General features: G+C 42.7%; 1 protein-coding gene across 6 annotated transcripts in view; it reads right to left on the bottom strand.

The window, feature by feature from the left end:
• The window catches only part of KALRN (kalirin RhoGEF kinase), a gene marked incomplete at both ends in the record, with an annotated part of 525,758 nt that overhangs the window by 134,498 nt on the left and 363,416 nt on the right, over positions 1-27,844 (bottom strand). For 5 of the 6 annotated variants that reach the window (XM_080919243.1, XM_080919247.1, XM_080919244.1 and 2 more), the window contains one exon: positions 24,665-24,727. The exons of the other annotated variant lie outside the window; for it this stretch is intronic. In XM_080919243.1, coding sequence (XP_080775369.1) covers positions 24,665-24,727 — 63 coding nt within the window. Of the gene's footprint in view, positions 1-24,664; positions 24,728-27,844 lie in introns of those variants that run through there. 6 annotated transcript variants of the gene reach the window in all.

Below are 27,844 nucleotides of genomic sequence, written 5' to 3'. Positions count from 1 at the left end.
AGGGCAGCAACAGCTAGGAGTTAGAAGAGGAAACCACCAACTTGCTTAGCAGAAGGCAGGCTCTGAGAGTTTTCTAGTGTATACCTCTAGTCTAGGCAGAAACCCCAGGGAAACCATTGTGTGTCACAGCTGGGGTGTACCAGGTGCTGTTTCTTGGAAGGAATTCCTAGTTAGGAAGTGAGCAACCAGAGACCAGGGCAACTTGTAGGGTCTGATTATAACTCTAGCAAGTGTGATCCAGGGTTTCCAGTTCTTGCCTGTGTGCCCATCCAGCACAGTGTGCACCAGGGGTGGTGGTGTCTCCTCCTCCTCTTCCCCCCCTTTTCTCTCCTCCTTTCAGCATGTCCCACTATGGTTTATCCTGGATTAACCACCTGGCCACCCAGATCTCAAAATCCATTTGGACAAACTGGTTAAGATAGTTACACCTGATCTGACAGCACCGTAAATTACTAAAGCTCTTTCTTCTGTCTGCTGGCCAGTCCCGTGCTATCCTTAGTCCTCGCTGCCAACCAAAGCCTTTCTGTAGGTGCCTCTTTATGGGCTGCTATGTCTACCCGTTTCAGAATGTACAGCCACTTTACATGAGGTCCTTAGTCTGTCAGTCCTTCCTGGAATTCTGGATTGCCTCACACTCCCAACTTGTTTGGCTTCTACCTCTCCAAATATTTTCTCTACTTGGTTTCTGGATGATGCCTTAAATTACCTTAGATATGTCCTGGTCATTTCTGCCCCTAGACTTGATGATGGGTAATATTCCAGCTGAGATAGTTTTCCATTCTTCTCTTCTCCTGGAGGTAACGGTTCCTACATCCTCCTATGTCTTTCATTCTTTGATGGACATCTTTACAGGGGATTCCCATCCCGAACTACTTCTGATACTTCCATAGACTTAAGCACTTAAGACATAAGACATGCCCCATGTTTTAGATGATTTGTGCATGTATGTACACTATAAACTGTTTTCTGGCTTAGATACTGAACTATCATTTTTTATGGTGGGTTTTTCTATTTTTGATTTTGTTAAAAACAGGGTCTCTCTATATAGCCCCAGACTTTGGCCATCCTTGAACTCACTATGTAGACCAAGCCTTGAACTTATAGAGATCTATTTGCTTCTGCTTCTCCAGTGCTGGGATTAAAGGTGTGTACCATCATGTCTAGTTTTATAGTGGATTATTAACTTTATCAATTTCACTCTCTTCTATGTTTTAATAATGAAGCATCTTACAGTTCCATGGTTTGATATCATTAAAAAGAACTGTAACTCTATGTGTGTGTGTGTGTGTGTGTGTATGTATGTGTGTATATGCATGTGTATGTATGTGTGTATGTATGTATTTTTGTATGTATGTGTGTATGTGTATGTATGTGTGTGTTTGTATGGGTGTATGCATGCCAGTGTGTACGTACATGTGTGTAAAACACATTACAGTATTTACTAAGAGCTAAGGGGCTTGCTCTTACTCTCTCCTTACAGTTTTTTGGTGTTTTCTTGTTATGTCAGCATTTCTATCCCACATGGGATGAATCTGCCGGTGGTGGTGGCCAGGCTAAGAGCCTTCAAGACAACATGGTGGTGGAGAATCTGGGTTTGAACTCAGCAACTATGGGTCTAAACTTAAGTTCTACTACAGACTGGCTAAGAGACTAACATCTGGGGAATGTTAGAAGTATATATATGGTTTCCCTCCAAGAGTCAGTTCCTCTCCACTGAGTCTGCCTCACTTGAATCTGAAGTGCCAAATTAATGAGGGATGCTCACTGAAGGATGGTGTGTGGGAGCAGATGGAGGTACCCTGAATGGCATGGCTGAGTCTCTGGGGCTGCATGTGATGTCCCCATCGGGCCAGCCAGCACCTGGTCCTGCTAAATAGCTCAGTGGTGCTGAGCAGTCAGGGCTTTTGTAGGATTTTGCCTCCTTTCTAAGAAGGACTGAGGCTTCCATTCTTTGGTCTTCTTTTTTTTTTTTTTTTTTTTTTTTTTTGAGCTTCATATGATCTGTGAGTTGTTTCTTGGGTATTCAGAGCTTTCTGGGGCTAGTATCCACTTATCAGTGAGTGCATACCATGTGTGCTCTTTTGTGCAACCGATGCTCTTAACTGCTGAGCTGTCTCTCCAGCCCGAGTTCAGTCTCTTCACGATGAGACTGTCTCACGTATTTGTTGAACAGATGGGTGTGGAAAGCTTGCTATATACCAGGCTCTCCTACAGGACGTGGGAACTCAGAGCCAAAGGCAAACATTCTGTCCACCTGGCGTTTATATCGAGTAGAAGTAGTCAGAAAACACAGTAATAAATGTCAACAAATGTTAGTGATAAGTGCCAAAGGGAAGACAGCAAAAGGGAGTGCTGTTTGTGTCTGAGTGCATATGTGTGGGCCCTGCTGGTGTGTGATGTGAGGTGTGTGTGTGCAGAACTCGTTATAACCCAGGGCTGCAGAATTGCCTCAGTTCTATGTGCTGTCACATACATCACAGGCACCTTCATGACACTAATATAAGCTCAGTCCCTGTTTAGTTTGTATCTAGAATGTCCTCCACAGGCTCATGTTTGAGTACTTGGTCTCCAGTGTTTTAGCAGTTGTAGAACCTTTGGGCTTTTTGGATCAGGGTATGTGTAGGTGACTGAGGGTGGGCATTTAGGGACTACATCTATCTCCAGGCTAGCTCTCTGTCTTCTGGTCTAGTCACTATGGGAGGAGCTCTGTCATACTCTCTGGCTACCAGAGCCAGGCCTTCCGTGGCATGATGGGCCACACTCTGACACTGTGAGACAAGCAAACTGTTTGTCACTTAAGTTGTTTCTGCCAAATATTTTGTCACGGCAGTGAGGAAAGTTGCCATTGTAGATCCGGTACGGCAGCACTTAACACAAGCTTAGGTGACTGTGATATACATTTAGTATGGCATGTACACTGTGCATTTATTAAGTTTATATTATATTATTTATCTTGTTATGATATTTATCAGAAGTTTAGGTACCTAGACAATTTTATTTTTGTTCTTTTTGTGGGGGTGTAGGATCTTACTATATAGTCCTAGATGGCCTAGAACTTGCTATGTAGCCTAGGCTAACCTCCAACTCACAGAGGTCTGTCTGCCTCCACCTCCTGAGTGCTAGGATTAAAGGTGTGGCAGCATTTTTTATCACCAGCTTAGGTACCCAGCTATAGTATTTAAGGGCAGGGCTCATGTAAATGTCTTTGTTCCCGCTTCTTGTTTTCTGTCCATTTGGGTCACACTCTGTAACTTGAACTGGGGTCCCTTGAGACTGTATCTTCAAACCTGCACCTGCTCATTCAGTGTTTTCTGAACTCAAAGAAAACTCAGCGACAGAACTCAGAACTGAGGCTCCCCTTTACCTTCCTATCCCTTAGCCCATTCTTTTACTCTTCGGCCTGTGACAGAATCTCTGTATTCCTCTGAGATGGTGCTATCAAAAGTTAATTTCCCTTCTACAGATTACTTCTGAATGAGAATTATCTTTAATCAAATGACTTTAAAAGGGTTTATCTGTTACAGAAACTCATTTGCAGAGAAAATGCAGTGAGCGTCAAAGGTGCACTGTTTCCAGAACACACTCATATGTTCTTTGACATTTTCTTTTTGTTCTCTTCTCATTCTCTCTCCCCATCTCCCCCTTCCTCTCCCTTCTCCTCCCTCCCTCTTCCCCTCCCTCTCCCCCCATAGACTTTATGTAGCTTAAACACATTATGTAGTTCAGGCTAGCCTTGAACTCTGGGTCTTCCTGCCTCAGTCTCCCAAGTCTGAGACCACAGGCAGGAGCCATCACAACCAGCTTGTTGGTTGGTAGAGGTTACCTTTTCCTCCCTTTTAGTTACACTTAGCAATTGTTTCTGGTGAGAAGAGGGTGGCTGTGCTGATATAGGACTTCTGAAGCTGAAACATAGGGACCCGCAGTTCCTCCTTGCTCTCTTGTATCGCTTGCTTTGAGGGAAGTCTGCTGTTACGTCTTAAGAACATGTTGACAACGCTACAGAATCCAGGAGGTAAGGAAAAGCCCAGTGACAGGAGCCCAGCAGATGATCAGTGAACCTCAAGCCTATAGGGATGGAGCCCTGCTGCTGCATTCACCCCAAGAACTGCTAGCCAAGTGTCCCGACTTCTGCTCCACAGAAAGTTCCAAACACATGCGTTCAGGTCTCTACGTTTTGAGGGACTGTGTCCAAGTGAGTTGGCATGAGCGGCTGCTGCTGCTGAGGAAGCTGACTATCTGCTTTTCTTCTCAAATGGAGGGACCTGGGTCAGGAGAGTAAGGACTGGCGACTCTAATGCCACTGCTCTCTAAGGCAGGAGAGGGACAGTGTGGCTGGAACAGCCATGCAGAAAGCAACAAGAATGATGACCCCACCCCACCCCACCCCACCCCACCCCACCCGACCCCACCCAATCCCTGTGCTATGTCTGCACATTCCGACAACAGCGGTCAACAGCCAAGCTGCAAATGCAAGCTTCGGCTGGGAGGTGATGTTCAACTTAGCAAGAGCTACTAAAACATACAGACGAGAGGGCAGAGAAGGTTTCATGGGTGTGATATGTTTTAGTTGTGTTGGTTTGAATGATAAATGACCACCACAGTCTCAGGCATTTTAACACTTGGTCCCCAATTGGTGGCGCTCTTTGGGTAGGGTTAAGAAGTGTGATCTAGTGGCAGAAGTATGTCACTGGGGGGTGGGAGAGCTTTAAGGTTTCAAGATCCTTGAGTCATGTCTGTCTCCTGTCTTCAGTTTCAGATACGAACTCTAAATTCCGAGCTTCCTGCTCTAGCCACCATGTCTGTCACTTGCTACCATGTTATTCCTGTCATATGGAATGCATCTCCCTGGGACCATAAGGCCAGACAAACTCTTCTGTAAGTTGAAGATGTCATTCTGTCACAGTGATAGAAGTGTAACTGACACAGTAATTGACAAATTGCATGGCTAATTTCAGTTTACTCTCACACTACCCCACTTTCCAATTAGTAGGTTGAGGCTCAAAGAGCTTGGGTGACACATTCAAAGTCACACAGCCACTAAGTCCCAGCGTTGAAGACTGAGCAACACATTCTCTGCTGCTACATCTCATTTTCCATGACTTTCAGATGCCTCCCTGATTATCTGCTAACTCCACCTTACACATCAGAGTAGGTGGGCTAAGGACTTTCTCTGACATGGCTGTAACTTCCTGTATGAAAAGACTTCCTGGTACAGAGGACAACAGTGCAGGCTTCAGGCAGCAGCATTTATTGCCAGAGTCTAGTCCCTGTGTACTAGTAAGTGACTGGACCAGGGTGAATGACAAATGCTACGGCTGAGAGCACAAACACGGTTAAGTCAATTCCCATCTGTCAAGAATGTGAGGTAGGAAACACCAAGTGAATGGTGCATTTACCCGAGGAGGAAAAGGTTGCTCTGGGGATGTGATTAAGGATGCGTATGAACTTCTCATTCTCCTGCCTCCAACTTCTAGATTACAGAAGTTACGGAGATGCACCACAATGGCCAGTGTGTGTTGGTGTTGGGGATCAATGTATGCTATGTGAACTACACCAACAGAGCTGCACCCCCAACTCCATGATGAACAACTTCTTTTTTTCCCAATCACAATTACTCCATTGTTGAACAAAAGGGCTTACTTAAAGATGTTGAAGGTATAATTCTCAAACAGTCTAATGTATGATCAGTCACATATTCCACGTGTGGCTATCCATTCACTAGCCATTCCAAGTAGACATACTGCAACCACATTCCTATTTTATGTCTAATCCCTCCCAAATAACTCAAACCAGGACACAGGGATGGTTACTTGGTGTACAGACCTGAGCTATTCTTCTAAAATGTCCTCAGTGGGTGACTAAAGATAGAAGAGTCTTTATCAAGGGGCTCGTTTCTTAGGTCATTTATATTTAAATAAATCAAGGTCAAAATGGGTAAGTGCGAAGTCCACTCTTGCTATCCTTTCTCCCTTATTTCTTTCAAAGACAAGCTGAAATGTTGAGTTCCCTTCTTGCAGGCTTTCCTGTAGAAATGCCAGTGACAATACCTTCTTCTTTATTTAATACCTCACTAAACCTGGGGCACAATATCCACATCGCCTCCATCCTGGTTTAGTGTTGAGCTCTAAGCTGCCTGCCTGCTAAGAGTTAGGCAGGTGCATCTGGGACGGGGGAGGGGAAGGTCAGTGAGGTGGACGGTCAGCTGGGGGCAGCGGCCACAGAATTATCTTCCTCATCATTTAATGGACACACAGTGCTTTAAAGCACCCAGCCTTTCTCTCTCGGTTCGGGGAGGGCTGGAATTTTAGAGGATCAGGAATTTTGGAAAGAAGTGCTCACAGTCCCCAGAAACCACATGCAGCCTAAGTGCAGGGACTGGGGTGGGGTGGGAGGCTTATGGTGAATTCTAATGCCCAACACACAGATGCTAAGGAGAGTTTTCTCTAAAACCCTTCCATTTTAGAATAGTTTCGAAATCCCCATCTGACCGTGTTTCCTGGTTCTTCTTTCTCTAGGGCATCACAGCCTCACAGTCATGGTTTCTTGGGCAGCAGCAACTGGTGTCCCCACCCACCCTGTGATAGCATGGGAGCGTGGGTGGGTGGGGTTTACCCCAAGGTAGATGGAGAACCTGAGTTCATCACTGACGGCTTCTGGACTTTTTCTCATCTATAAAACTAGAACATTGGGCATCTGAGAAAATATTTCCTAAACATCCTGAAGCTCGAACTCTGTGTTCTGGACCACAACTTCTCCTGTGTGGGGTGGGGATGGGGGTGTCAAGGACTCTATGCAAGCATGTGGGCTGCTCTGAACTGTGGCTTTGCTTCAGGAGTGGCATCTCGAAAGGCCTTCTGAGATGACACAGGCTTTCCTGTTGCAAAGCTCCTCTGAAAGAAATGTAGGAACAGACCTTACCTCCTCCTGGTCTACCAGACAGCCTGTCCTAGCTCTAGTCTAAATATCTCTCAGTAAAAAATTCCCTAATTCTAAAGTTCTCTCAGTTAAAAAAAAAACACACAGAAAGTTCTTGTGTCTACATTCAATGTATTCGTCTCGTCTCCAAGGACACTTCCCATTGCTTTAGGAAATCATCCCAAATGTTAACTCACTGACTCACTGTCTGGCCACATGTCCTGTTCCTCCAACCACTCAGCACTACTCAGAGGTGAGACAGAAGTCATGTTGACTACTTAACTAAAGGCCAACTAGCCTCTCACACATACACAGCAGTCATATTAAATGTGATCTTTTTGTGTGGCCACATGTCCTGTTCCTCCAACCACTCAGCACTACTCAGAGCTGAGACAGAAGTCATGTTGACAACTTAACTAAAGGCCAACTAGCCTCTCACACATACACACCAGTCATATTAAATGTGATCTTTTTGGTTCCTGTCAAGGTCATGAAAAATCTTCCCTCCCCCGTTTCAGGAGATGAGGTGAGAAGGCTCACACTTTTTTTTTTTTTTTTTTGTTAATGTTGTCATATCCTCGCACTTGTCAAAGGTTTGAGAGCTATGTAAGCCATGCAGGCCCTTCACTCCACCCTGACATCTCAGCAAGGAGTTAGAGGTTTCTCATCACCTTCTGCTCCATGTTTGATTCCTCATTGGCTTCTAAACACTATGAGGATAAGCCTCTCATGAGCAACCATCTTTCCCACTCCCTTCTGAGGGGAGATGTCATGGGATGTAAGCAAGCTCACGCTGTTCTGTCTTTTGCTGCCTAGAGAACCAGGTCCACATCTCTGAGTCTGCTTCGTGGCCTGGAGGAACCAGTCTTCCCAACTCTCCAACACATCTGCTATAGAGGTGGAGCCTCTGCTTCAAAGCACAGCCACCCTTGGTGATTTCTAAACACACTCAGCATTTCCTTCAAGTTCCTACCTCTTACCATGATGTTTCCTTAGTCTGGAATAAGCATACCTTCCTCCAAACAACACGGCTGGCACCTTCTGGAAACCCTTTCCTACCTCCAAGCTCAACTCCAAGGCAAGGAAGCCTTCCCTACTGCCATCTCTTCTATAGCCCACCCCCCACCCATGTGCCACCAACACCAGCAGGCCATGGAAATTCTACCTCACTCAAGTCAGTCATGAGACTGAGCCTAAGAGCTATGGGGGACAGTTGGGCGATAGGGTCTCATGAAGGCAGACAGGGTAAACTTTGGGGATGCTTTTCAATTGCTGCCATCATCATCATCATCATCATCATCATCATCATCACCATCATCATCTATGTGTGTTTGTGTGTATGTATGTATATACATTTGGTGTTTGGCTTACATGTATGTCTGTGTGATGCACTGGAACTTGAGTTACAGACAGTAATGAGCTGCCACGTGGATGCTGGAAGAGCTGCCGATGCTCTTAACTGCTGAGCCATCTCTCCAGCCCCTATTATTTTCATTTTGTTCAGGACAGAAAAATAGAATCGAAGGTGTCCTGGATCTGAGGATCTTATATCATGTTGAAAAGGGGGGGGGGGTACAGAATTCGTCTTGAGATCACCCAGCAGCAGGGCCGGAGCCCAAACTGGCTCAGTCTAAGGCCCAGGTGAATTGAACTCAGGCCGTCCCACTGCAGTTTTGGAAAGTCACATTCTGCAGGTCTAGGTAGAGCCTAGAACCTTCTAAGAGAAAAGAAATCAGTCTAATAGGCAAATCAATAAGCTAAGAGTAACCAATTCTGACTCAAGTTTTGTGAGAATAGCTGTTTTCTCCCCATGCATAATTTTGTGTATTTTAACATCTAGCATTTTAATGTGATCAAACGGAATTTTTAGTTTTATTGGTACTTTTAGGATGTGGCTTTTCTGCTTGGTTAAATGATCTCAACAGTCCCAGGCAAGTGTTCTAAAATCTTCAGGAAAATTCTAACAAAGGGATAATTAAGTTTCCGTAGGGTTTCTCTAGAATCTCAAAGCTCCCTTTGAGTCTTGATGAATACCAATTAACTTTAACTTAAGTTTTGGTTTCTTTGCTTTTTCTTTGGTGCTGGGTTTTGAACCGGGAGCTTTGGGAATATGCTCTCCCACTAAGCTATGGCCAGTCCACTCAGCTCAATGTTAACCCATAAAAGACATTAGTCACTAGCCGTCTTTACCGCGCTTCCCCAGCAGGTGGAGCCACTTGCTTTCATGTTTCTCCTAATGCAACGCTTCTGGAAGATTCCTAGCTTCTGGCTGCTCAGAGTTAACTGTCCAATCTTGTACCCACTATCAACGGGCATGGCCTTTATGTGTAGCTCTTGTCTTCACCGCTGACCTCTTCATCCAAAAGCCTGGGGACACTGTGTTCTTCCTTGATGAGAATTAGTTCTGAGGCCCACAATTCCCTGTTATGTCTCAGTGTGAATGCAGCCTTGGAAACTGCTGTGCAGGTGGGTGCCAGCCAGGGCCTTGGACACTCACCTGCATACTATGTGGACATTCCCACCTTGTTCCCAACCTTCTTTGTTGTGTGACCTGCCCAGCCAACATGGTTAACACTGAGCTCTGATGTTCTTGCTTCTGTAGCTTGTTCAGCTCTTCTCTAAGCCACAATCACAGATTTTTCTTTCTGTCCCTTTCTGGTCTTTTGAGACAAGGTTGTACTATGGAGCCCAGGCCTGACTGGAACTCATTTCCTACAGTCTGGGATCAGAGGCATGTGCTTCCACATCCAGTCTCTTTCCCTTTTGTGTTATTCTCTCTCTCTCTCTCTCTCTCTCTCTCTCTCTCTCTCTCTCTCTCTCTTTCTCTCTCTCCCTCTCTTCTTCCCTCCCTCCCCCCCTCTTTCTTTCTCTCTTTCTTGTTGAAACATTAAAGGATATTTTTTGGGGTATGAGGTATGTATGCACTTACACTGACATATGTATGTCTGCATGTGTCATAGCATACATGTGAAGGAGAGATAGTTTGAGAGTTAGTTCTCTTTTTAGGGACCACTAAGGCTGTCAAGTGTGACAGAAGGAACATTTACCCATGAGACATCGCTCTAGTTCTCATTAACTGTAATTTATATCTAATACAAAAAATTTTAAACCTGCTTCCCTTTGCTTAGTACTTTCCAGGTGTGTCTTGCTTATTTTCTATAATATTGCTTAAGATTTACAGTTCTTTTACATACTATACATCTGAATTTTGTGCATATATAGCACTAAAAATATTTATATTTCAGTTAATGTCTTAGATCTACTTACATTTATTGTGATTAATAATATACTTAGTCATTTCTGTTTGTATTTTTTCTAGTATTAAAATTATATATTTATATTTTCCCAACATAAAAATATATACTTTTCTAACTTTTTTTTTTTTTTTGAGAGAGATCTTGTTCTGTAGCTTCTGTGATTTAGGCTGCCTTGAAATTTGATCTTTCCATCTCTTCAGGGCTGGGCTTACAGATATTAAATCAACAGTTGCTACCTTTACCCTGTTCCTGAGTCAATCAAGCACCTCATATTCTTGGTCTCCTTCCCTCTAAAGCCTTCCATTTTTAAAAAAACAGTTGTCCCTCCCATTTCAAGTGTGTATTTTCCCCCATTCTTGTACTAAGTATTTAAATAATAGTTGAAAGCATGTTAGTATTTGTTATACTCAGTATATCTTACACCTAATTCTTCCCTTTCATATTTAATTTACTTAACTTATAACTATTATAATTTCTAGGTTCTTTTATGTCTGAAAACAGCTTTACTTTACCTTCATTTTAAATTATAGGTTAGCTCAGCATAGAATTGTAAGTTATAAAGGTTTTAAAATAGCACACAATCTATCCCTCTCAGCCTCTGTGGTGAACACACACACACATACACACACACACACACACACACATGCACACACATACATACAATGCATATACAGACACATGATCACACACATGCACATAACACAATGCACACACAGACACACGAGCACACACATGCACATAACACAATGCACACACAGACACATGAGCACACACATGAACACACACAATGCACACACAGATACATGAGCACACACATGTATACACAAAATGCACACACAGACACATGAGCACACACATGCACATAACACATTGCACACAGACACATAAGCACACACACATGTACTCACATACACAATGCACACACAGATACATGAGCACACAAATGCACACATGCTAATAACGCTTCTATTACCGTGTTTTTGTTTACTAGCTTCATTCACTATGACTCATGCGACCTCCCCCATTTTAGACATTGTACTCCTTACATCTACAAGTCCAACATGTGACATTTCTCATCTCTTGCAGGTTTCTATCAAGCTTTTTGAATGCATAAATATGTCCAATAACTATATATATTCATACCCATGTTAATTTTAACTTTTTTGTCAATTCAGAGTTAGTGTCAACTGATTACTGCCTTCCTCATTAGAGAACACATTTCCAGTTTCTTTGTGTGCCTGATAATGTTTTATTAGAAGCTAGACATTGTGGATTTAGCCTCACTTTACCAATACTTCTACATTCCATGGCTATTCTTTTATCCCTCAAGACAGGTCTTTTCTGTGTATCCCTGGCTGTCCTGGAACTTGCTTTGTAGACCAGGCAGGCTCCAAACTTGGCAATCTGCCTGCCTCCCAAATGCTGGAATTAAAGGTGTGTAATACCACATTCAGCTCCCCCATGAATATTCTTGAGTCTCATTCTTTAAGTCTTGTAGAGATCACTACAGCCATCTTTAGCCCCGGGCTTGCTACTCCCCACAGAGATAGTTTATACACTCTGATGTTGCATAACATCTTCTGAGTCTTGGTTAGAACAGGGGCTAGAGCCACTTTCTGTACTGAAATCTAGGGACTCAACACAGAAAGCTGGCCTGTTTTGTAGGGCTCACTTTGCCTACTTTTCTACCTCTCAGACATTGTGTTCATGCCCAATGTCCATTGTCTTGAATACCATTTCTCATATTTTATCCACTAAAAATGTTTCAGGCAGAAAAATAAATCTGGTCTTTGCCTGTCTACCTTGGTTGGAATTAGAAGTCTCATATCTTTCTCCTGGACCACAACTTCTCTTTCTCCAATTTGCTTATTCCATGCCTCCTACAGGCTGCACATCTCCAATCTGAGACTCATGATGCTCAAAGAGCTTTGGACTTTGAATATGCTTTGGATTACGGCTGTTTGCCTAATAAAATTTGTACAAATATTACAAATAAAAAAGAAACCCAAACCAACCAAACAAACAAAAAACCCCTAAAAACAAAACCTCTGGATTAAAGATACTCAGTCTGTGTTCTAACATTTCTTTACCTCTTGGGACTGTTTAGAAAGCATTCTAACAGACAAGCTTTCCTTTTTTACTCTCCTTCCTATGCCTCAAAGATGTCATACAGTAATGCATTTACCAATGTCCTCAATTCCCTTCCCAAGACTAATAATTTTACCCAGTGGAACACATGGTGCGTTCTCAATAGATTTTATAATGAATGGATGAATAAGAGAGAATGGAGCACATATTCAGTTAATTTCTGACAACTTCATTTTAGAGCTAAGACATGTCTAAAACAGACCCAGGCTTCCTAAGCATCTCTTATCAGTAGAGCTGCACTGCAGGCAGGTCATCATTTATATAGAAATGGGATTTTCCATAAGTTTACATTTATTAGGACATATATTAATTACATTTTTTCCTGCAAAGGTGATAGGTTTATGGATCATAGCTAAGTTATCAGAAAGACCCAATGCTGTAACATGAAGGCAATTCAGAGACTAATGCCTATTTCTTTTCAGTTTTATAGGTAAGGAACTAGATTTTTGAGAAGATCGGTGGTTCAGTTAAAATAGTTCCCGAGGCTCGTACAGTTGGTCAGTAGCAGAGTGAAGAATCAGTGATGCAGCATCCCTCATCCCAGACACTGTGGCTCCTCCCTCTAGAAGTCTGACATTCACCATTGTTAATGTTCCTATACAGACTTTAGAATGTATAGAATATGATCAAGAGCTATATTTTTATATCTGTCTGTGAAATCTAACCTCTTTGTCAATTCTAGCCCAGTGATCTCACTGTACCAGTATATACCAGTATCTGCAGACAATTTGAATGTATTTCTCACTAGCCTTGGCTTCCCAGTAACTCCAGTGTTAGTCAGTAGTGGGAATACTTGTGTGATTTCTAGGACTGGGTCATGGCATGGCTTATAATGGATCAGCGCGGTATTTCGTCATGTTCTTACACTGGAAAGCATCCTTTGAAATGTTAGCACCTTTGCTATAAAAGATTTAACAAGCTTATGGTGCTCTCTGTCATGTAGCACCTCTTGTGCGGGGTGTCATGCCAACAGGACTCTCTACAAGTTAAAGAATGGGTGATGTAACAAATATAGCTCTCACAATTGAGGGCTCATCAGGACAGGATACCCCAGGAATTATTTCCCTAGCCAGAAAAAGTTTTGACATGGACAAGAACAGTTTTCATTTTATACACCTGTATTCATAGACACAGATAGTAGGAATTAAGGTGAGACAACAAACGGAGAATAAGGAAAGAAACGAAGAATAGCGTTCCAATGAACACATGTGACATTTAGATGCACAAAAACGCTGGTTGAATACAGGCAAAATTTAAATACCTATGTGAGTAACAACCAAAATGTACACATTGAACTATAGCCAAAATAAACATTACCCAAAAATATGACAATGTGAAATGGTAAGGTGGTCGTTCTGATGTTTATAAATACTTGTAGTTTCCTATCTTCTGGCTGCCACTCCATTAGTTTTCCTGCCTTTCTTGTGATTGAATAAGAACACAGTGTTAGCTCTAGACATAAATGGCGAGCCATTTTCCTCTGAAACATTTAACTGTAGATACAGGAGCCTTGAGAATTCTCTTTCTGTCTGGGACAGTAACTGACAGCTTTAAACCTGACCCATCAGCAAAATTCTGCGATGGATAATACACAGAGCCCCCCCTGTTGCTATGAACATGTAGTGTTAATAGAAAACACATTCTTGTTTTAAATCATTAAAAGAAAATTTAAGGGTGGTTTGTTACTACAGACTAACTTGAGTCTTCCTGCCAGATACATCTGCTCTTCCTCTCTTTCCTGCCTTGGCATGAGTATTGGTAAGAATTTAGGCACGCTGAAAGAATAATGTGAAGTTAAGAGACAGATGAGATGGGGCCACCCTAAGATGAATGCAAATAAAAAAGCAATTTTGGCAGACTTAGTAGATTTTATTATTGTTCTGTCCCTACGGTAATGCTTATTACTACTATGCTGGTCTTTTTAAACAACCGGAAGGTTACAGCCATTACACATAGTGATTCAGTCTTGATGCTAGACAGTGAGAGAAGAGAAATGAGCTCCATCTCTTAAACTTCTTAGGCAGATGCAAGACTTATCCCTAACCTACAAGGTGCACATTTCATCCTATGAATATTTATATATATATATTTTCTCTCCTAAAGAGACCATAGTTCTAGATGAGGATATTTTATATCTCTTTTGTGTACTTCTGGAACAGCCCTAAACACACAAGACATTCAAGCTAACAACAGCTCTGCTTGGTTAGGGAGCCGCATCAGAACCCACTGGTCTCTTGGGTGGATTCAGAGCGGATATATCTAGTCATACATTTCCATTTCCTGAAGTGCCTGGAATGTTTACTGAGAATTGTAAGCACAGGAGTAGGGCAGACTAGAGAGAAGCACCTTTGAAGCCAGGGCTGTGCTAAGGTTCTGTTGGCAACTGAGGTAGCAAAGTAAATCAAATGAGACACATTTCTAACCTGGCTTCTTTGAACACCTGTTTCATTCTGGGTAACTTGTTTTCTGTTAGGTTTATTTTCCCGTTCACTGCTTTAAACTCTGGGTGCTTTTTTACTCTTCCAATCTTCTAATTTGCCATTCTTAATTAGAAAAGATCCACGGAACCCACAAGCCAACTGGGTTTAACATTTAAAAACTCTGGGGTTGGTAACAGAATAAAATGTACTCTGGGAGAAAGAACCCACATCTACCAGAGTTCTCTGAGTTGTCATTGGGCAAATCCTACTGTAGCTTCCTTCCCACATCTGATTGTCCATCTGGGATCCCAGCCCACCCAGTCCTCCGATTAAGGCTCCTTTGACTGGAGAGCTCTGCTAATTTTCCCTGTCCTGTCTCTTGATTGTGGATTTAGGTTCACACAGCAGATCACGTCTTAGAGACCCACTTATCTATGATGTTATCAGGATTCAAGGCATATGCTATTGGATTTTGCTAAAGATGGCATTATTCTCCAGAGCTCCTTCCTGTTCCATAGAACTTAGCCCCTGGTCTGCTTGTGCTAGAAGTGGGGAAGATTATTATTGTTTGTAGCTCTACAAAGGACACCGCACTCACTCTCTACATCACCCAGTTGTCTCACAGTACCTATAATGTACCTGACAACAGAGTAGCTATTGTGAATAGGGTGGTGATTAGGAAGGGGAGAGGAATTAGACAAAGATACATTGTATATATGTATGAAACCCACAAAGGATAAAAGTGGTCAAATAACAAAATTAATTTTAAAAACAGAGAGGACCTGAATTCCTTTCCTCACAGAATTCACATTACAGTAATCCACAATCCAATTACTCGCATGACTTAACATGGATTCTATCAGGCTAAACCTGATTCTTCATCCAGCTAGCAAACTAGTTCAAACGATTTTTGTAATTCATAAACGAGGTCTCAATCATGCTCGAAATTGAATTTTTATCAGAACAAGCTAAATGATGGTTGGCCCATACCAGGTATGGTTAGAACACCCTCAGTAAGCATATGTATTGAGCAAAGAAAATAAAATAATCACATTACACTCAATTTCCCATAACAACAGGAAAAATTCCATTTGACATTAGCCACTTGGCTCCTGTATCAGGACCTGAATTGGGATGCACTTGTCCAATGTAGCCTTTGCCTGGAATGGCTGACCAATTTCATACACAGTTATGGTAGAAAACCTCCTGGGATTAGTCTTGCAATGTATTTCTCAAGCCATAAGGCTTAAAGCATTAACCCTCTCATACAATAAATGGGAATGAGTGAGTCCTGGTGCCTCATTTTCTCATTATTTGGCCTCAACCTCAAAGGCTTGCCTCTAGAGACAAACTGATACAGTAGGGATAAAAAGGCAGATTCCTACCACACCAACCCATTGCACATGTTAAACAAGTCCTAAGTGGGATCTGGGGAGAAGGTTTGGAGAAGGTATGTTTATATCCCAATGATGAGTGAGCCAACTTCCTGCAATTAAGAACTCAGCTCTATGCTGAGTAATCTACTGTTTGCTTGGGTCTTAAGAACAGATTCTGTTAGGATCCTAAGACCCTATCTGGAATCCCTACTCCTATTTTTCAGTTCTCCTGATGCCCTTTTCTGTGGACCCTGTATTGGTGACAAGCCCTGCTGACAACCACTTGCTGCTGCTACCAAGCGTATATCAATGTAGCCAGGTGGGACCCCACAGTCTTCTGGGTGTTGAGGGACATAACCAAAGGAAGCCAATACTTTAGCCTCACTAAGGACAAAACAAGTACTTTACCATACCTCTCAGAGTTTGCAAGGCTTTTTAAAACTGTTAGACATATGGACAAAGTGCTCTGAGTTCTGAGCTCCCAGAATCACATATTACTTAGACAAAACTTTGATGTATTTCAGTGGTCTAGCCATATGAACTGGAGGGATGTTACAGCACATAGGTAAGGTTGCTTGTCACTTAGAGTGAATCAGATTCCTGTGACCTAGGACTAGAGTCATCTGGAAAGGGGTCCCTTTGTCTGCTGGTAGAGCTAGGAGATCAATATGAGGTTCTCACACAGCTTCTAGGATACCATCTTGACTCTATACGGGACAAGCAGGGAGAGGAAGTGCTTGCCTATGAATTCCTGCATGCAGTGCTAAGGATAGACCCCCAGTGTCTCATGTAAGCCAGTCAAATGCTTACTACTGGGCCCCATTCACTCTCCTCTTACACACAATTGTTCCTCACAAGTCTTCATGCTTTGGGATATCAGTAATGAACAGAGCTTTCTGAAACCTTCTATGGGTTTCTAGGAAATCTTTACCTCACCCTATCCTGAAATACAGCCGCATTGCCATTATCCATCCCGAGACTCTTTGGACTAATTGCATCAGCCATGGCCCCCAAACTGTGCTGGTTTCCAGAACTTAGGTCACCCCTTTATTCCCCTCCATATCCCTTCACGTGGCACCACCCGACATCTTACGGGCTTCACCCATATGTGTTTCCAGCAGAATATAAGACCCATCGGGGCAGGAATTCTTATCTGTTTTTCTCAGGGGGGATTTCTTTCTTTGCTGTCTAGAACAGTATGTGGCACACAGTAGGTACTTAAGAAGCATTTGTTGAATGAGTAGGCGAGTGAACATGACAGAGATACCCAGTTCTTGGTGAGAGCCACTAATTACTGACCATACTTTTATTTTTGTAGATATAACTCATTTACTCTTAGAGGCTGTAGGTCATTCCCACAGTCTCTTGATAGATTGCCCAGAATCTGTTTTATGATATTACTCTGGGAGAAACCCTTGACACTCTTTCATGTTAGTGTTTACTAAAGAGACTGTGTCAGCCCCCCCAAGTACACTATTCTATAAAGCATTTAATCCTGAAGTCAAATATTGAGATATTTTTGATGTCTTGGCATGACAGGAAAGTGGCTGTGATTATGGTCATTACCAGTAGACTCGTTTTATTTTTTTATTTTATTTTATTTTTAACTATCTCACTTTAATTTCTGAAACTATCAGCTCCTCAAAAGCCAGAAATGCGGAGCTAATGGCAGTATGTCCTCTCCTGGAAAGCTCTACTCACATCTAGCCCTCTTACTGTGATGTCAAGCTATAATGTCATCATTTTAATCCTGAAACACCAACCAACCAATCAGACATTGCAAAGGCTCTCTTTATAATGACATGCTCCATTACTAAGCTTGTCCGTGTGGCATTTCAGGGCATGTAGAGAGTAGCCAGGTGACCTGTGATAGTCTGGCTTTGAGGAATATTATCTATAACTTTTCAACAAGTGTTTTGCTAGGTGGTTTCAGAATTGCTAAAATATGAAGCAACACGTCACAATCTTCAACTCTGAAGGGAAACACAAGAGTGAGCAGCAAGGAGCCTCCTACCTTCACTCTGAGCTCCCAGCTGGCCTTGGATGAACTCAACCACAGAAGCCAGTCTTATCATTACCTTGCTCCCCTTGAAGCCAAGATGCCTACCTAAGTCCTCAGGAATATGTGAGATTCCCCAAAACAGCACATGGAATGCCTTATGTCCACCATGCTAATAATATATGTATTATTTCTCTGTCAACTGTTTTTTAATCCCTATCCACCTTGGGACATTTCTTCACCCAAATTCAAGCCCTAACCACCACTTAGCAACAGTTAGTACAGCCATGCCTACAAACTTAACTTTGCTCATGGGTATGGAAACCACTGATTGATCACCATTGATAGGCAATAGAATCCCTAGATATCCTTACAGATCAAATAGCATTCCTTATCCTGACACCCTGGAGACTGAAAGGCAGATACAGAGAAACTACTTTGCTGTCACATCTGTTTTCAAGTCTTCAAAGTCTCTGTGTAGCTATCCATGGCCAGCCCTGCCCACGGTAGGCAAGGCTATATCACTGTGTCAGTGGTATACTCGATGGTCATTGGTAAGCTTGGATGAAGCACCTATGCTACAAAACTTCCTTCAGGACCTGGATAGGTTTGTAAAGCTGGATTTCAAAGGACAGACCTGAAAGGCATATTCCAGAATCTTTACTTAGAATTCCAGTAGTGACAAAAATCCAGGCTAAAGAGAATGGTGCCAGAGCCTGAGTCCCAGGCTGAGGCCACTTCTCTGGCCCAGGAGAGATGGAAGGCAGGTATGGTCACGGTCAGTAGAATTACAACGCCACCTTTCACTTCTGTGTCTACATTTGGTTCCCTTAACTGTCTTTCTAGATTGTGGAACTGGAATTTGTCCAAAGTGTTTACATTCTCCTGAAAAGCTATTACTGGTCTACAGTGCCTGTCTCATTCATATATATTTGTGAACACATTGTGTGTGCATGCACACAAGCACATCATCCTTATAGCTGCTTTGTAGGATCGTGGTCTGAATCTCCTTTCATGGAATCTGAAACAACAGAGCCAGATGAATCCTACGCATACTACTCTCTTCTACAACCCAACTCATTATCTACTTATTCCTGTATTACAGATTGGAATGACTTTTCTTTCCTTTTTTTGGGAAATAGTTATTTCCTTAGTATACTTTTGAGTTAATCTCATCAACCATACATTTACACTGGGTCTTTCCTCAATGTCATTTTTTCCCCTCTGTTTCTCCAAGTATTCTATATATATGACCCATGGTATTTTGTCTCCATGGTACACATGTGGAATATACATGTCAGATGCTAGATCCCAGACTGCTCTCATTAGACACTGCCTTTGAGCTGCCAACACATAACCATCTTTGCACGTGTGCCAAGCTCCAGGGTAGTGTTTCTTCCCTAGCTCAATGCTCTCTTCGGGTATAGTGTATTTCCTAATGGTGTCTCAAAGCTGAAATAACTCAACAGTTCAACTTTTAAGAACATATGCAGAACAGGAAGAATGAAACTGGGGAGGAGCTTCCATGGACTAAGGTCCATGCCTTATGGGTATTCCCAAATGTTGATTATTTGAAGTGTTTAGAGTGGTTCTATTATGGATTATGTTCTCTGAGGATGGAATTATCTGTAACTCAGTTCTGTAGTCTGTTCATTAGCCTTTATAGGGTCTGAGGCTTCATAAATGTTTATTGAATAAGTAAGAGTCCAAGTAACAATATGCATAGGAGAAAATTGTCATAACATCAGCGAATTTGTGAGACAGAGGAGGAAAAATTGAAATTAAAATTCTAAAATCCACAGAGAGGGCCACCACCTGTGAGGTTCAATGGGGATCCAGTCTTCTATTCTGAGGAGTTGGTACTGGAAGGTTTGAGAATATGACTAAAACAGCAAGTACCAGGAAGGGCAATTTTATCCTTCACTTACTTTCTGTAGGGGGCCAGGTTTGAGTCTTCAAGGATGTGATATATGAGCCATCCAGTTGAAAATGCACTCATTTTGCTATATGTGTTAGTGGTGCAGAAAACGTTCAATTATGTCTATTAATGGAATAGGAGTAATGGTACATGGAATTAAGACGTCATTTTTATTTTTCTTTGGAAAGTATGTGCTTTTCCCTAGCAGGTTTGTTTTTGTAATGATTAGTTCTAGTTCAGGCTATTAATAAAATGAGTTAATATTTCCTCTGTACAATTCCCAGTAGGAGAAGAGTTTACAGTACAACTAACTCACACAGGGCTCAGAACTTGTCAGTTAATCACTCATGTGGATAGACTTCTCACATGTTTTCTTTCTTTCTTTTTAACCAAATTAAAAGCAAAGAACAACTATATGTCTTGGATAGCAGCTTCCCAGGGTGGACATCCCAAGACGGAGCTTCAGCTAATGTAATAAAGATAGTCACAGGATTAGGAACTCGACCTGATCAAAGCTATTGCAGCTTTCCTACCCTGGGAAGCCATACACTTCTCTATGTATTCCATTATCTGTGACGTGTTCTGTGTACTAGGTTCACTGGTAAGGAGGAAGTAAGAGGCCAGAATGGCTTGCAGATAAAATGCTGAGTGTTTGTGGGAAAACAACAAATATCATTGTTGTCTCCTGGACGTGTGCCTTGTTTTACTTCCTGAAGGCTTGGTATTTTGGGCTTTGGCTTCTGATACATATTCCATTAAAAAAAAGGTTCACTTCTTGAGGATTTTACTTTTCAAGGGCAGCTAGTCTGATAATGTCTAGGACAGTCAAGGAACGAGTACATCCTTTCTTACGGAGTTGTTTTAATAGGCACTTTTCCTAACTCCATTCGCCTAGTGGGTCTCAGAGTGTGATCCTTAAACCAACAGTGTCAGTATTACCTGGAGTCTGGTGGAAATACAAATTCATGTGTCTACCCAAGATGGACTGAATCACATAACTCTGAGAGTGGGGCCCAGGATCTGTGTTTCAACAAGCCCTCGAGGTAACTGTGATATACATCAGACTCATACATATATACAAGTTTGAGAACCACTGCTTCAGGCCAAAAGAGAAAATGGAAAACTAGGATTTGAGTATTTGGATGTGCCAGAGAAGGAGGTGTGGGGTCTTTTGCAATCATACTATACAACTCTTTAGAATTGGGTACAAAGTAATATGTTGTGTTAAAGGCATTTCTCTGTTACCCATAAAAGAGCAGACATATCTGCACTCTGTGCATTCATATGTATTACACACAGATTTTATATGTACATACATGTACATATGTGTAACATGCTGATATGGCATTCCCTACCTTGGTCATGTTCTGCTTTTCCTTGATTTATTTTCTTTGTAACAATTATTGCCTTCTAACATAATGCATTAATTTTTGATTTGTGTTTTTGTCTCTCCCAATGAGAATATTTATCTTCTGAAGCAGACATGTTTTATTCCTTCAGGTAATATATTGGCCTTACTATCCTGAACATGCCTTCTCATCATTCATGTTCCTAGCTCTGAGAATCGTGCCTAGCACCTATTATACACCCAGTAAAGATTTGTTGAGTGAGTGACTTCTTGCTCTCGGGGTTAGAAAAACCTTGGGGTCAGACCAAACACTGTAGCATCTGTACACCCCTAAGCTGGCAGTTTCACCACAACATGAAGCTTTGCCTTTCAGTTCCAGAAATAGGCTCTGAGATAGGTTCATAAGCAAGGCTGTGGCCAGTGTAATCCCCAGGAGCTTAGTCCATCATTCCCAAGTGTAGCCTATGGGTCTTTCTAGTTATGGGGCAGTGTCTTGAGTGGCTGACATGTTCATATAACTGTCTGGGGCTAGTATACACCTATGCAAAGGGATTGTGAGACACACTAGGGACAAGATAACATAAAGAGAAGTCAGGGGTCCAAGTTCTAGCTTTTACTCTGCCTGTAAGTTCTCATATGTCCAATCAGCATTGTCTGCCTGGTTTCATCTTACTGGTCTCATTTCTTCTTGCAGTTGTTACACACCTGTTCATGTGTTGTCTGACTAAAGCATGTTTCCTAAGCTGGTAAGTTCCATGAGAACAGGGTCTATTGGCTCACCTACTTTTTAATACCCAGCCAGCCAGTGGTTGGCGACATTTCTGAAATATACGGAGTAAACAAATCCCCATGAGAACTAACTTCAGCCTTATTGGTCTGTGCTCTGCAAGTAACCAAGAAGCAGGTATATAGATGTGTGTAGGAGAGACCCTGGCCTGTAGAGCTCTCTAGTCACAGGGAACAATAGAATGCTGGTCTGCACTGGCCATGGATGCAGAGTGGAGGTTGCTATGCCATAGGAAGCTCAGGCTAGTGACCTGGCTAGGGACCCTGTGGCTTGGAGAAACATGGATATAGCAAAAACAAACTGCAGAATCACAAGCCTATTATTTCCAATGTTCAGGTCATTAGGAAAATAAATAAAACACTGCTGACCTTTCTGGCTGGCTGTGAAAAAATTCATTGGCTTCTTAGTGTCTGCCATGAGAAGTATGCTCAAGAAATGGAAGTCTCCTTGTCTGATTCTGCCTCTGCGGCCCCTGCACACACTTCTTAGCTGATGAGGTGTCTAAGGATGCCTTGTCTTAAGGCTGTTACTAGCTCACTGGAATGCCCTCATCAGGCTTGGCTGAAGGGAACATTTCTCAAAGTATCAACTTCTGGAAAGATACGTTTCCCAAATGGGTCTGCAATGTACTATGGCTTGATGTCAAAATTCGAAAATAAAAATTAACAGTTGGTTATCTCCCAAAGGTGCTGACCTATCACTACATGGAACAAGTCCAGAGTTGACCTGTTTGTTCTGGGCTGCCCTTGCCTCTCTCCCCCAACTATACTCTCTCCCCCAATCTCTCCATCCCTGGTAGAGAGAATTTTACTCTTGACTCGGCCCTGCCCCTTCTGCCTCTCCCCTACTAGTCTCTTCTACAGACGGTCATTCATCTTTGTTCTGGAAAACGAGTTCTGTTGCTAGGAAACCAGGAAAGAAAATTGCTGTAGTTGATAGAATTCTTATTAATGACTGCGAATGCAGGTGCCACCATCCTGCTACAGAGACAGACACACTCTATGTATCTGTCCCCAGCTTGACAGGTCTCTTCAGAAAGTGGGAAGGCAGAGAATTTAAGGGCCTCCGAGCTCAACAGAAGGGATTTATAAATCACTATATATCAACAGCCTGCTTTAGAATCATTTTATTAGAACACATCCAAGAAAGAGACATATGGAAAAAAGACAGCAGCAAATCTCAGTCATGCAAATGCCCATGTTAAAGTTCTCCATTGGATTTAAGTTCAAGTACAAAGACAGTCCTTTCCTGAGCCAGGTGCAATTCCAGAGAATGACACTTTGCATTGCAAACATGTACCCTTTGCAAAGTTCAGAACACTGAACAAGCCACTTTCTCACAGTAAGAGTGTGAGACACATGGAAGTGTAAACTTTTAAGGACCCTCTTCCCTGCCCTCCCCATCACCCAGCCTGGGAAGTGAGCCCAACTTCAGGACCTCTTAGAAATAAGGTTTAGTTTATTGAAAATAAAGCAGTGGGCCTTAAAAAAAGGATAGAAAATGAGCGTTTTACATATATATATTTATATTATATTATATTTATATCTATTTATATGAAATGGAATCATCCCTGCCTCTTGCCTTGGTGTGGGAATGGGAATGTGGAGGGGATCCATGAAACTTTCTTAGGGGTTAGGGTTCTTTCTCAAATGTTATGGAAGCTGGAGGACTTTAAAAAAATTTATTATGAAAAATTGGAAACATACAAAAGTGAGAAAAGTGTACTGAACACCCATGTACCATCTAGTCCACAACCATCAACAAGTGGCCAGTTGGCTTCGTTTAGGTCTTCTTTCTTTCCCACCTCACCCAACAGGCTTGCTTGAAGGAACGGGACTAGAATGGTGGTCTTTGCCCCAGAGACCTCAGAAAGGAGTGGAGAGGAGGCTGCATCGAACAGAAATGTGTTGAAGGAGGTGGGAACATCTGGATTTGACCTTCCCCATATGTATCTCTAGCCCGCCTCCACACATTTTCATGATGTAGAGGAGGGGAGCTACAACAGCAGGATGGCCTTGTCCAGACTGGGGGCAGGTCACTACTCACAGAAATGAAGAGAAACTCAAGACCAAATGGACCCTTTTAGCTACCCTGTCTACTTGAGTTGCAGACTTTTTGGGCAGTGAGGGCCTGGTGTGGGGATGGGGGTAGGAGTGGGGGTGGAATCCCTGGCATGTCAGGATAGGAGCTAGGGGAAGTACACAGGGCCCTGGGGCCTCTTGGTAAATCCCTGTTGCTCCACCATTTTGGACTTTGGATCGAAGCTCAGCAACCTCAAAATTGCACCCAGGAGAGAAGCGGGGAGGCCCGGGGTGAGCCCATGGCCCAGGTGGGCAGATTTTGCTTGAACATGTTGCCCTCTGAGCAAAGGCTGCACCCCATACCAGCCCTGTCAGAGCAGTCTCAATAGAGTTGGGTGATTGGAGTCCTGGTGGGAGGTCCCAACGGTGCCACGGCTAACCCGGTGAGCTGCAGGGACAAGTCCCAGGCTGCGCGCTAAACGTAAGTGGAGAAAGGATCTCCGGGTCCCAGGTGCCACCGAGGAACAAGGTTGCCATCCTGTTAAGAAAAGGGCTGGGCTCTGTAATTTGCATATGACTTTGCAAAAATCTGCATGAGATCCCATAGCCCTTTATAGAAAAACAGTGTTAAACCATCAGTGCAACCTGCTCCTAGTAACCCAATGCACAGACTACAACCTGCAAGACATAACCGTTCTTTCAGAAGAGAATAGAGAGGAAGCAGAGCTGGGTAAGATCTCCCTCAGTCTGAAGGTAAGGAAGAGTCCAAGCCGGTCCAGGATCCAGACTAGGATCACTGACTGGTCACTCCATGCCAGAGCTCAAATCCATCTCTTTTCAACCCCCGAGACCTCCCCATAGACCAGTCCTGCAATGGCTTCTCAATGTCTCGGAGAGATACGTAACAGGGGCAGCAGGTACAGCATTACCAGGAGAGTCATAAGTAAGAGCCCCTACTGGGGAGATCTCTTCTGAGATCTCTTATGTTTAGACAGAATCTCTGTTATACTTCTCTTAAACTCTGTCAGGATCCCACACCTTACCAAGCCTAGATGTAGCATTTAACTGAGAAAAAGAAATATAGAAACGGTTGCCCATTCCTGTAGATGTTTGACAGCAACAGGCTTAAAAATGTGTGATTTTTGTATACGGCCAGAGCCCACAACATGTAGCAACCTGTAGTTTTCCTGTGGTTTGAGGCAGACTTCAAGGCAGTCTGAAGGAGTAAATTGCTAAATGGGCTAGTGAGTGTGGGCAGATCACCGACCCAGCATCTATGTGAAACAATGGGTTATTGATTCTCTAAGGAAAGTGGCAAGCCTCTAGTAGAAGAGTGGAGTATTCAAAATGCCCGTGGGTCCTAGGGAAGAGAAAAGTGCAGTGTCTCGATTCCAGGTTTGACGTGGCGTCAAAGGCTCCCTCACACCTACCCCACAGGAATGGGAAATCCAGTTCGAAACTCTCCCAGTCAGCTGAGGAGAGGAAGCTTGAGCAGCGAGCTGAATGGCATTTATTCTAGCTGTCCTGAGCTCAGGTGGGGACCTTCCAGATGGTAGAGGGAGAAGAGATTTGCAAGAAAGCCTGGAGCTGTCTCTGTGCACATGGAAGTCACTCAGGGTCAAGCCCCTCATGTGCTCAACTACGTCACTATAGCATGGTTTCAGGACTCAAGAATATGAGAGCACACTTTCCTGAGTCTAATGTCGCCCTAATAGGAACGAAGGAAGGGGCATCTATCAGTGATGCTTGCTCGATAGTCAACAGTCTTGTGCCATGTCTGTTACTATCCCTAAGCCCTGTAGAGTTTATCTCAGTGGTAGAATTGGATAATTTTTATCAACACTGGATCTTTGCATCCTTTTGCTCTTTATTTACCATCACTAATAGTTTATAGAATTTTGAATCTTTCATGTGCCAAAGAGCTGAGTGTTTACACACATCCCGCCACATACTTGTGTATGTGGTAGGTATCGCTGCCTTCATTTTGCACACAGAGGGCGGGAGAGGTCCTGCCAAGAATCATAAAACTGGAAAGTGGATGTGTGCAGTGAACTCTGAGCTAAGGTTTGTCTGTCTTCAAAGCTGTTCTTAACCACTGGTGAGTGCTGTCACCATCTACTACACAAGATGATGACTGGACATTTGTATGACATCGCGTCTAAAGTATCCCTCACATACAGGTCTATCTCATAGCCTGGGAACTAATTGCACGTGTCTTGAGTAATCTGACTATACATACCATTAGGTTCTATAGAAAATTCCTTATATCCTTTTCAACCTCATGCTGTGAATGGCTCTGTATATCTGAAAACCTCTTTGATGATGGTTTGGTGTATAGAGATACTCAGGATTACATGGTTTTCTATGAATCCTGAGAAATACACACACCTGCCCAGGAGACATGATTGGTTTTACCCAACAGGCATGTCAACAGAGTAATAACACAGAAGCATGACTTTTAATTTTTTGTTGTTGTGAGAAAATATCTCACTATGTAGCCCAGGCTGACTTCAGACTCACAACCTTGCCTCAGTTTCCTCAGTCAGAAAACTGGGATTGTAAGTGTGCACTACAATGGCCAGTTGCCCAGTTATTTATGATCCTGTTGAAATGACTTTTAAAAAATCTGACTTAATAGAAGGACTGGTGGGAAAATGCTTTAAGTGGAAGAATAAATGCTACTGAATTTTCCAATTGGAGAAATACCCGTCAGCTTAGAAGTTATAATAATCTCACATGTAATCATCTCATGCCTTTGGCTTCTTGTGTACAAGTACAAAGGTCCAAAGGTCAGGGTTTAGACACACTCCCTGGTGACCATAAGAGTCCTCTGAATCCTCAGTCCTAAGGGCTTTTCTATGTTCTAAATGCTCTTTCTGGACACAGTTGGCAATACTTTGACTGTACTTGGCATCTTCCTGTATGTGTGAGAAACATTTATCTTTGACATTTTCCATAAGAGGCAAGAATCAGGGAGACTCACTTAATAGTACTTTTGTCAACTGGATTTGCTCAGCATTTTGCAGGAGAGGTTATGTTGAGATTTCCTTGTCTTTCTCTACCCAGATACAGTTGCCTTCACATAAATCTCTCCCTTGATATACTGTACGCTGTGTCCTAATATTTGACTCTCATAATGAAGCTCCCTGAGGCATAGTGAGATGTTCTGTAGTCACTGTGTGCATGGGAGTTAAGGCTAGACATCCAGGGAGATAAAAACAGCCACAGACAAAGAACATATTTATTTAGGTGACAGCTGCATATGCATTCGCGTTTCACAAACCACGGCAGCTGTTTTGCAACAGACCGTTAAGTGAATCTTAACTGCGAACTGCCAGTGGTGTTCTTTACTGTGATTTATCTGACTGTGTGTTCTCAGTGTTTTGTTCTGATGGATTAGGAAGCGCCTGAGGCGGGGATATGCCCTAATTGCTGGTCCTTTAGCTAAGATAATAACCAGCCTCCTCTTGTCTCAGATTCATGGCTTGTTTTATTGGGCACGGGAGATAGTGAGCACACATACAATACACAGAACATGAAACATTCTTGGCTTTTGAGTTAAGTCATGTCCCATTCTGTCGGCCAGGAGGAGGAAACTGTAATAGTTATACTGTTTTAGACAAATACTGCTTTGTGTATTTTCCAGCATCATCCA

The sequence above is a fragment of the Micromys minutus genome, assembly GCF_963924665.1.
Source record: "Micromys minutus genome assembly, chromosome: 7".
Classification (NCBI taxonomy): Eukaryota; Metazoa; Chordata; class Mammalia; order Rodentia; family Muridae; genus Micromys; species Micromys minutus.
This window is presented reverse-complemented; position numbering and strand designations above follow the sequence as displayed.